This window comes from Helianthus annuus, chromosome 16 (assembly GCF_002127325.2).
Source record: "Helianthus annuus cultivar XRQ/B chromosome 16, HanXRQr2.0-SUNRISE, whole genome shotgun sequence".
Taxonomy (NCBI): domain Eukaryota; kingdom Viridiplantae; phylum Streptophyta; class Magnoliopsida; order Asterales; family Asteraceae; genus Helianthus; species Helianthus annuus.
Window position 1 is genome coordinate 125,547,457 of NC_035448.2, and position 11,707 is coordinate 125,559,163.

General features: G+C 35.3%; 1 protein-coding gene across 1 annotated transcript; it reads left to right on the plus strand.

Annotated features, from left to right (window-relative positions):
• The first annotated feature begins 5,845 nt into the window (after nucleotides 1–5,845).
• On the plus strand, nucleotides 5,846–8,210 carry LOC110887577. The gene is made up of 4 exons (XM_022135156.1): nucleotides 5,846–6,462; nucleotides 6,809–7,233; nucleotides 7,277–7,512; nucleotides 7,962–8,210. The coding sequence occupies exons 1-4, from the start codon at nucleotides 5,846–5,848 to the stop codon at nucleotides 8,208–8,210; spliced, it is 1,527 nt and encodes a 508-aa protein (XP_021990848.1).
• The last annotated feature ends 3,497 nt before the right edge of the window (nucleotides 8,211–11,707 follow it).

An 11,707-nucleotide genomic window follows, 5' to 3' on the forward strand; every position in this document is an offset into this window, starting at 1 on the left:
CATCCTCTTGTTAGAGCATGAACTTGGGAATAAAAGTGATCTTCTTAGAAAATAATAAACCTAGTGGACTAGTAAACTTGTAAACTCAAGACTTGTGTATGAGTTATTTTAGAAAACCAAGTTTAAAAGGCGGTTTTTGAAAAAGTATGATTCTTACATATACTTACACCATCTTTGAAATAAACTAAGTATATGGATACCAGTGAAACATGAAAATATTGTAAATAGATATTTTTGTAAAATAAGTTCACTAGTTGTGAACATCTAAAAACCCCGAGAGTAAGATTTTAACAAAAATAAACACACTTTGGAGGGTAACTAAACCCACTAAACACCCCACTAAGTTACTACGCGTTTTTACTAAAAACCAAGTTCATGTTATTATGTAAATTGCATTGTTTTGCAATTGACTAGTGTAATATTGTTTAGTAACTTGTTATTGATTGTTGAATGATTTTTGAAAAATAAAATGATATGCTTATGAGCATGGACACCTCCATTTACAAAGGAAACTCTGGCGAAATTTTCTACAAATTCCAACACTTAGAAAATATTTTTCTAAACAAGCGTTACAAGTATATTTTATAACTTGTGTTTCGAATATAAACTTTGCCATAATTTTTAGTAACAAAATACAAAGTGTCGGAGGTTGGTTTTTGTAAATAAAAATGGGTAAATATATATATTTAGAATGTATATCTTATATTAGAACACTTGTGTGGATACTTGCCTATTTTGTGAGATAGTTATATTATTTTAGGGTAAAATAATACAACTTAACAAAGTACCTTGACATTAGAATTGTGTCGTACGTGATAGAAGTAATGAGTCGATAAACCGTACGTAGGATACGTGTTATGCATGAGAAACTGATTGTTATATGTACCTTATTAGGACGTGCTTGATTCCCGTTTATAAGATTAACTAATCTAACCGAGCAAACCAAGGTGAGTTCAGACACTTTCTAAGGCATGGGATTCCCGGTGGTTGGGAATGGGTTAAAGAATTAAAACGGAACCTACATATCCTCCTTGGGTAGGATATGTACGGCCATCCTCCATAGGTAGGATGCCAATATTAATCCTGCGTATTCTCCTTGGGTAGAGTACGTACGTTTGTCCTCCTTGGGTAGGACAACAACCTTAAAACTTACTAGACAAAACTCTATCATTAAGTTCCTCAATTTATATCGACTTAATCGCCGAGGCCGATGGCGAGCGGGTCATTAATTAATAGCGCTATTAGGTTTAACAAACCTCACACCGTGCCAGTCGGACGGGCGTGTACTAATGGACTATGGCAAACTGTCAGTGATGATAGACACTGATGTAGGGCACAACTTATTTTCGTTAGTAGTCGATATGGTACGGTCTAGTAGTTCACATGGGGAAGCCCCCACTGATTATGAATATGGTTTGGGTAATAAAGAAGGAACTGGTTAATCATACTTTCAACTATGGGGTAACCCCCACGGCAATTAAGCCAACGAAAGACAAACCATGTTTTCGTAAACAACTTAAAACTAAACAACCAACCGTGAACTCACTCAACTTTGTTGTTGACTCGTTGTTACATGCCTTACAGGTCGCTAGATGCTTAAGGAGCTTGCACAAGGAGGAGGAGGTCATTGTGGGATGCGGACTGTTATGTCCCGTACTTAATAATTAAACTTTATAAACTTATGGAACTCATGTTTTGGGTCTTTAAACTTATGAACTACGAACTTATGTTTTGGACTTACGTTTTATGCTTCCGCTGTTAACATAAAATCGGTTACCTTCTTTAGGTCACCAATTATATTGTGGTTGGTTTTATTTACTTAATTACGTTGTTCAATATGATTGGTGGCTCGATCCTGGTCATGTCACGCCTCCAACCGATGGCGGAAACATCGGGATGAGACGAACAAATTGCTCAAAACAACATAACACTAAATGTGACAATATGAATTAAATCATTTTATTAAAACTAAAGAATAATACATTGTTTCAAATAGTGAACATAAATTCAAACATTGTTTAATTGCTAAAATGGGTATCTTATGCCATCCTTGCTTGTTTCTTGAGTCTTGTACTAATCAACCTGCAATATGTATTAAAATAAAATTAACAAAATATGTTGGCGAGTATACAAGTTTGATACATAGCATAATAAAATGTTTGAAGTTGCTCATATCCAACGTGAATAACATGATTACACATTAACAGTATATACTCGAAACGATGTTACTCTATGTGTCCAAACCAAAGTTTAACGCAATTAAAGTGCCAATCCCAAAAGTATAACAGGAGGTTTTAACATAGATTAACCTAACAATACCCGCGAGAATAACGGGAGGGGCGTTTCTCAACCTATAGCGCTACCATTGTTAGGGGAGGCTTGCAAAGTTAATGAACACATAGTCATGAGAGTTTACAATAGCATAACATGTATAACATGAATCAAATGTATCACGTGCAATTTGGATAGAGTGTGCATAAAGCTGTTTGAAGTGAATAATGTGATTGATATAGAATACATATTGCACCCAAAAGTGTTAAAATGGAAAATGGGTCACGTATACTCACATTGATTGCGTTGCGATTTGTTGTAAGTACGCACGAGTAAGATTGGAACAATCCAAATGAACGAATATGATTATCCTAGATATTTAAAATGGAATATAACAAACTCGTTAGTATTTATTGATTAAAATAAATGATCCTAATATTTAACGTTTATGAATTAATAAATTATAATTTGATTGTTAAAGGATTATAAAATTTATTTGTAAATTTAGAGAAACGAATGAAAACTGATGATTATTTAAGTTTTAACAATTTCTAGTAGTTTTAATATGAAAAGAAAGAAAAAGAATTAAATTAAAGGAAATAAAAGAATGAATTTAGAATAAATTAAATAAGTAATAATCTCAAAAAAATATAGTAAGAAGTCTAAATTCTCATGTACAAAAACCAACAGTTTCCATATATACAAAAAGAAACAGCGAGAAAGCGGGGAGGGGGACTCGGACTCGTACCCGTGACTTGTCAATTGCTTTGTGCTATAAAGGTTCTTTTATTAAATTTGTAACCAGGTTTTGTCTTGTTAAAAAGAAACAAAATACAGTAAGTTATAGGCAAACCAATGTTACCCATTGTGCTATAACATCCTTTTAAAAAGTTTAGGTTTTAATTTCTTTTAACTCATTACAGTAAGTTCTCTTCTTCATTTAAAAACATCATTAGTAGGCTTATTATATACAAAGAAGATAACAAAAGTCAGAATGTAATGAATTGTTGGGAATAAAAATCATATGCTTGAATATTTATTTCATTTAAACCTTGTTCAGCAGTGTCGTTCTTCTTAAAAACCATACAACCGATATCGATTATGTATATGTATAAATGTATCATTGTATATGGTTTTCTTTCTGAATTTTTCTGTTGGAAATATGAAAACGAAAATAAAAGGTTCATAACAGAAATGTATACCGAACTAGACGATGAACTCGTGATGTTCTGGGCGTTTGGATTACTCCGGCGTCCGACGTGCGGCACGACTGTGGTTTTCTCCTGCGATGCTCGAAGCGTAACGGAAGGTGGTTGTGGTTGTGTCGAGTTCCGTGTAGGTTTCCGAGGAACTCCGGTGATCGTGAAGGTGTTTGGAGGGTGCAAGGGATCCAAATGAGGTGGTTCGCGGTGTTGTTCTGCGAACCCCGACCGTCTCCGGTGGTGAGTTATTGAACAGAGAGTTGAGAGGGTGTGAGCGGGTAAAGCCGTGATGATGGTGCGGTTTATATAGGATCCAGGAGTCTCGACACATAAGGTAATGATTTGGTGATTGATTGGCAGAAAAGGAAACGCAGATTCGAATAAACCACCGAGAAATCAGCGGTTAAACAGAAATGGAACTGATGGCTGTATGCGAGCTGTGTTTTGGGCGGCAATGGTTAAAAGGAAACCAGCGTTAATCTCGGATATATATATATCAAAAGAATAAAGTTTATAAACAAAGCTCATTAGTGGTGGAGTGGTTGTGAGTTTGTTTGTTATGTGCGATACCCGGGTTCGAGCCCTGCTCTACACATCTATCTTTGAAATAAGTTTTGTAATATTACAAACAGACCCCTTTAGTTACACTAAGGGGCTGTTTGGCAACCCTCTTAATGATTCATTAAGAGGTGGACCTCTTATTCGGACAGAGGTGTATGTGTTTGGTTGTGCCTCTTAATGGCAAAGCTCTTAATGATTCAGTGCTGAATCATTCAGCTTTTATAACTTGCTGAATGAAAAAAAAGACAATTGCCCCCTTTCACCTCTCATCAGCCAAGAATCCCTACCCCTCTCCTCACCACCGAACACCTTTCACCTCTCATCAGACCTCCGCTCCCACCCCTCTCCTCACCATCGAACGCCTCCCGCCGCCCTCCTCCTCCCTCTCCTCACCACCTCCCGCCTCCTGCCGCCTTCCTCCTCCCTCTCCTCACCACCGAACGCCTCCCGCCACCATCCTCCCTATACTCTTTCCTATTTTTTTTTAATTTTTGGAGAAGATGGTTCTGTTGTGGTGACGTGCTCAGGTTCGAGTTGTGTATGTGCTTATGATTGGTGACTACGAGATGGGGGTAGTCAACTGTGTTGTTTGTTCAAGGTGACGATTGGAGTGGTTGGTTATGGTTTTGCGGTAAATGACCAGAGGTGAACGGTGAAGTGGTGGTGGGTTATACAGTGGTTATGGGTGATTTCCGGTGGATGTAACCTGGGTAGTTTGAAGGTAGTGGTGTACAAGATGATGATGGATGGTGTTCAAGACGGTGATGGTGGTGTTGGCACGGCGGAGGTTGTTGACGATGGTCTACGGTGGTTGATTGGTAGTTGATGTCGGAGAAGGTGGTGGTTGAAGGCGACGATGATTGGTCAGTGGTTGATGGCGTCGGAGTTGGTGGTTCAGCACTTACAGATCTATATATGTTGCTATATATGTTCAGAGGGGTAAAAATGTCATTTTACACAGCCATTCAGAGGTGCAACCAAACAACACTTTACTGGTTCAGCACTTACTGGTTCAGAGCCTCTTAACCATTCAGACCTCTTATTCATTCAGTACTTATTGATTCAGATATTGCCAAACAGCCCCTAACTATACTAACTGAACTAACTAGGTTGATTGATAACTTAGATTAACTTTAAAAATCACAGTTAACCTAATAAACTAACTAGATTATTTTTATAGAAATAAAAAGAATACCCCTTTTAATTGTAACATTAATTAATTAAATTAATTAATAAAATAATTAAATAATCATACTTAAGAATAAATTAAACGATTAATTATTTTGTGAAGCTCTCATGTTTCAAGGGTTATGATCCAAAATTCAAAACGGGTCGGATTTCGGGAACCTATTTTTGACGGATGTTACAAGCTATAACTGAAAACATTAACCGTGATAATTTTTACGGAACTAACTCAAAACCACCTAAACTTGATAGTATTGAGGATTATACTTGGTGGAAAGAAAGAATTACTAACTGGGCTAAAGCTTATGCGCACGAGAGTTTGTTTTGTATGGAATTCGGGTATAGTAGACCAGTTGATGATAAAAATGAAGAAATTCCACTTAAAAACTTATCAGTTAAAGACAAAAAGGATTTTTCATATGAACAAAGAATGATTGCCTTAATTCAACAGTCGATAAGAGATGGCATTTTTGCATTACTTAATCATGACGGGTCATCAAAATCAGTGTGGGAAGCATTACGGGTAAAAGTTGAGGGTGGGAAACAAATTAAAAAGAACAAAATAGCATTGCTTAAAAAAAGAGTTTGATTTATTTGATGGTATAAAAGGTGAATCTGTAAGACAAATGATTGAAAGATTTTGTCACCTTAAAATTGAACTCGATAGATTTGGAATAACAAAAACCCGCGAAGAAATTATTGATAAAATCACTGAAGCTTTACCACGCATTGATCAGTGGCAAACATTTGTGTTTATTCTGAAAAATGATGTCTTGTATGATACGATTACTTTGGATGCTTTGATAGAGAAGATCGAGAGTCATGAGCTTGAGCTACAAAAGCAAAGCAAAGTGAGTAACTCTTCGTATCAGCAGAATGTAGGTCTTTATTACAGAGGCAGTGTACCTTTGGTGTCAGTCAATGAGTCACCGAAGACAGCCTTCAGTGTTGAAAAGTCTAAAGATTCACAGAAAAGCTCATCTAGCTACAATCCAGGGTATCATTCGTCTTCAACAGCTTCAAACTCAGAAGAACCTGATGAGATTCTCTGTAACATTGCTTTAAAGTTGAAAAATTCTCCAACAATGAGCATCAATGCAGCTAAACAACAAATGAGTTTTCTAGCTTCGATTCTAGAATCATACGAGAGTCTGGTAGCAGGGAGAATTGGAAATCCTGAGCTGACAAAGGAAGATTACAACCAGATAGATCCATTGGAGATGGAACTCATTGATATTCGACGGTGTTAGCTAGCAGCATTCGTTGAGCTCAAAGGTTCATGGAGACAACAGGAAGGTAGGATCTGGGAGGATTGTTAAGCACAAAGCTCGGTTTCGACAAGTCAAAAGTGACATGTTTTCTATGTAAACAAAAGGGTTACTTCAAGAGGGAGTATGTTAACCGAGAAGTAGCTGATCATGGTAATCCTTTCAATGATGACTACCACAAAAAGGCAATTTATCATAAATCGGTGAACATACTTCTGGAGAAAGTCTAAAGCGAATCACTGGAAATTCATCAAAAGAAAAATCACAAGCTTTAGTGTTACGTAATCATGTCAAACCCAAGATTGAATATGCCAAACACAGGGTCACTCATGCAGATGAAGGGTTTAATTGGAATGATTATCTTGATGATGATGATGATGATGATGAAACTGCTTTAGTGGCTGAAATAAAAGAGAGTGCATTTGTAGCTGTAGTGAAAGAAAGATCGAAAGAAGAAATTCTGAAAGAGAAAACATACAGAGAAAGATGTGTTGTTGATTACAGAATTCAAGAAATGGGGAAAGAATATGAAGAAGCTAGGAATTATCGAAGATGGGACAAGAAGCGAGAGTGTTATATCAACAGTAAAGGAGAACCTCTTGTTCATCCAAGCAAAGTGGTGTATAACGACGTTCTTGCAGTAATCCCGCTATCCGGTGAATATTATGTTAAAAAGCTGGATAAGATTATCAGAGATGTCATGACAGCTCGTCTAAGACAGAGAGATGAAGAGGATGAAGAAGAATGTTGAAGATCTAGTGGATGAGTTGAAGAAGGTTGTTGTAAAAGATAAAGTGGAAGTGGAAAAAGAAGAAGCAGCTGGTGAAGAAGAACAGAAACCAGTAGAAGAAGCTGTTACTGAAAAACAGCTGAATGAAGATGATTTGAAGAAAGAAGAAAAAGTTAATGAGAAGCTGGAAAGATCGGTTGAAGTGGTTGATGCTGATGATGCTGCCGAGGAACAACAGAAGAAAGAAGTAGATCAGAAGCAGACGCGTGAAAAAGCCGAGGTGCCAACAACCGAGGTAAACATTTCAACTGAATCTTCTGAAGTCTTAAATAAATCTGCTGAACAGTACAAGAAATGCATGGAAACGTGCAGTGCTTGTACTAAAAAAGATGAAAAGTTTAGAACAAGAGACTTAAAATTTACTAAAATTGAAAAAGTTTTCAAAGATAAATGCAAAGAAATGTTAGAAAGTGAAAAGATTTTAAAAGATAATGATGAGAAGCTGACACAAAAATGTAAAGTTTTAGAAAAAGAAAATGAGATTTTGAAAGAAAAGTGTTCAGCAATGACAAAAGAGTGTTTGCAAAAAGAAAATGCATTTCAAGAAATGAAAAAGGAATATGATTCAATAAAATAAAACTGGCATATCATATTACAAAAGAGTCATATGAAGAAGTGAAAAGTCAAATGAAACTTGTTCAAGCAAGATTGAAACATTGTTCTAAAATGTCTAATACGCTTAAGCAACAATATGAGATAAAACAACAAGTTGTAAATTCATATATTGAAGATGTTGCTGAGCTTAAACGTAAAAGAGCTGATTTAGAACAAGATAACAACAAGTTGCATAGATATCATGCTTCATCATATGTTCTTGAACGTATTTTCAACATAAAACCAGATGATAACGATTCTGAGAAAAATAAGAAAGGTATTGGCTCAGAATATCATCAGGTTCCACCACCGTTTGAGAAAAAAATTCACATTCTATGATGACGAGAAGGTGGAAAAAGATTTCAACATGGTTGATCAATTGCCAAATAATATTGACATAACCTATTCCATATCTGATGATTCTGATGATTCAGAGGTGGTAGGTAAGGTCGTTGAAAGTGTTTTGCAAGATGAATCTACCAAAACAGATAAATCCGAGTCACAAAATGAAAATGAGGGAAGTTTTCATGAGAGTTATCTTAAAAATTCAAAATCTGAAAAGAATGCAAATGATTATTCAAAAGGATTGGTTTATATCATGATTGGATCAGACAAATTATTTTCAGACGTTGAAGTCCCGATTCAGAATGTGATCCTGGAAATGGTTGACAAGATTTTCAAATTGGTAGATATTGAAAAGTCTGAAATTGAAAAGTTTGCTGGAAAGAGCAAGAAAACTTTTTATAACAAACCTGGTTACATTAGCTTTATGAAACCTCACGTATTTGTTAGTGTAAAAGACGTGTCCCTGGGTTTTAATTGTCAAATTAGCTTTTGATATCGTTTCTCATATTGTAGTGTGCTTCTCTTCAGAAATTCCACCTCTACTTACCCAGTGAGTGTGGATGTAACTTCGAGTTCCAGACGCATCTTTATCATTGCTACGAGCATTTTGACTCGAATTCCAGAAGAAGAGAATAGATTCACTCCTAACTTTCAATTTGTCTCGGTTTTCAACCGAGTCCTAAGCAGCGGTTTGGCGAAGTTATGTTGTTATCTGAAGACTGCTTGCTTGGCGTATTATAGCTGAAATGTTTTTGTTTGTATTTTTACATGTTATGTCTTTTATGTAATTTGTATTAAAGAATAATAAAATTTACTTTTTTTTCATTCGATGTATATTAGTGTAGTAAATTACCATGCAAAATAAATTACCATGCAAAAAAAAAATTAGAAAAGTAATCTGTTTGGGCCGTCCTTACGTAGCATGTGGGCTGTTTAGGCCGAAACAATAGAAAATAATTTTAGATCTGTTTGGGCTTTTCATGTGTTTGGGCCGTTCATTTATGAAAATAAACTTAAATGTTAATGAAAAAAAAGAATTTGAACAGCCTTTTTTAACTGTTGCACACGGCGTTTCAACACCCTCATTTACCCACTATAAAAACCCTCAACACGTTCACTTTTCACCACGCCGTTTCAAAATAAAAAATTCTCAGCCGTTTTCAATATAAAGCTTCTCCGACGCCGTCAACGACCGAGCTGAAAATGGCCACTCCCTGGACAGATGTTGAAGATATTGCTCTTTGCGAAGCATAGGAGGAGGCCCTGACCGATCCTCCACAACGCGGACAGGGGGGCTCTGGGTTCGTGTTCAACAGATTTTTGGGCAACTCCGTGGTCCGGACCACAACCGGACCGTGGACGCATTATCCTCTAGGTTTCGTGTCCTACGGTTGGAATGTGAGAGGTTTAACCGATATTTCAAGAAGGTGGAGACAGAAATGCCGGACCTTGGTGAGGACGATCAGAAGGAGGTGACCCTCATCAACTACCGTCATGATGAGGGACATGAATTCAAACATGTCTCTGAGTGGGAGGCTATTAGGATATGGTTTTATAATTTTTTTTTTATTATGTTTTGTTTAATATTTTAGTGTTTAATTTTATTATCTTATGTTTAATGTTTAATATTTATGTTTGTTATATTAATATAAAAAAGTTTTGGGCTTAAATTTATGTTTTATAATGTTTGAGTCCATTAACAAACGGCTTGGGCCCAAGTATTACATAATAAAACCGGCCGTTCATTTAAAACGTTGTGGGCTGTTTGGGCCCAAACATTAGAGAATTAATCTTTTGGGCCGTCCATATATAGCGTGTGGGTTGTTTAGCCCCGAATATGTTTTATAAAACGGGCCCAAGTATTGCAAAATAAAACGGGCCGTTCATTTAAAACGTTCTAAACATTAGAGAATTAATCTTTTGAATCGTCCATATATAGCGTGTGGGCTGTTTAGGCCCGAATATGTTTTATAAAACGGGCCCAAGTATTACTAGTGAATAAAAGATAACTAAAAAAAATCTATATTATTATATAGATTTTATTTTATTTTATTTTATTTCGTATTTTTGGTGTTTATGTTTATTATCTTTTGTTTAATATTTTTGGTGTTTACTTTTATTTTCTTTTGTTTAAATATGTTTTATAAAAATTAATCTTTATAATAAGTTAAACATAAAATAAAACATTTTGGGCCCAAATATTATAAATAAAACGTTGTGGGCCCAAACATTAGAAAATTAATCTGTTGGGCCGTCCATATGTTGCGTGTGGGCTGTTTAGGCCCAAATATGTTTTATAAAATTGGCCCAAGTATTAGAAAATAAAACGGGTCATTCATTTAAAACTTTGTGGGCTGTTTGGGCCCAAACATTAGAGATTAATCTGTTTGGGCCGTCTATATATAGCGTGTGGGCTGTTTAGGCCCGAATATGTTTTATCAAACGTTGTGGGCTCTTTGGGCCCAAATATCACTAGAAATATAATTTTATATACAAATAGTACTCATACATTTCCATGTATATACACTTATATATAATTAGTCTATAAAAACAACTTTATTAAAGTTGAAGGAACTTAAAAAATTTACTAAAGGTTACGGAGTATAATAAAATATACACTAAAAACAAAATGTTACTATAGCTCTATGCTAGAACCATTGAATAAAAAAATAAATAAAAAAATCTATATTATTATGTAGATTTTATTATTTTATTTTATTTTCGTATTTTTAGTGTTTATGTTTATTAACTTTTGTTTAATATTTTTGGTGTTTATTTTTATTTTCTTTTGTTTAAATATGTTTTATAAGAATTAGTCTTTATAATAAGTTAAACATAAAATAAAACGCTTTGGGCCCAAATATCATAAAATAAAACGTTGTGGGCCCAAACATTAGAAAATTAATCTGTTTGGGTCGTCCATATGTTGCGTGTGGGCTGTTTAGGCCCAAATATTTATTATAAAACGGGCCCAAGTATTACAAAATAAAACGAGCTGTTCATTTAAAACGTTGTGGGCTGTTTGGGCCCAAACATTAGAGAATTAATCTGTTTGGGCCGTCTAGATATAGCATGTGGGCTGTTTAGGCCCGAATATGTTTTATAAAACGTTGTGGGCTCTTTGGGCCCAAATATCACTAGAAATTTATGTTGCGTTTGGGCTGTTTTGGCCCAAATATGTTTATAAAAATTGATGTGTAAAAAAAGTTAAAAAAACTAAAATCACGGTTCACATAGACAAACGATTTAAAGTCAAACATTTAAGTTGAACGTTACAACCTAAATATTACAAATTAATTTCGTGAATTACAGATAAATTTTTAAAGTTTCAAACACTGAAAGGTATTTAAAGTCCTCGTCGTAAAGTATTGCGTACTCGAGGAGGGCCTCTTCAACGACATCTTTTTCTTCCATGTTCGGATGAGTTTTCTTAACATTTTTGCACCTTCCTAAAAAACGGTTACATTTAAAGCGTAGAAAAGCAAGACGAG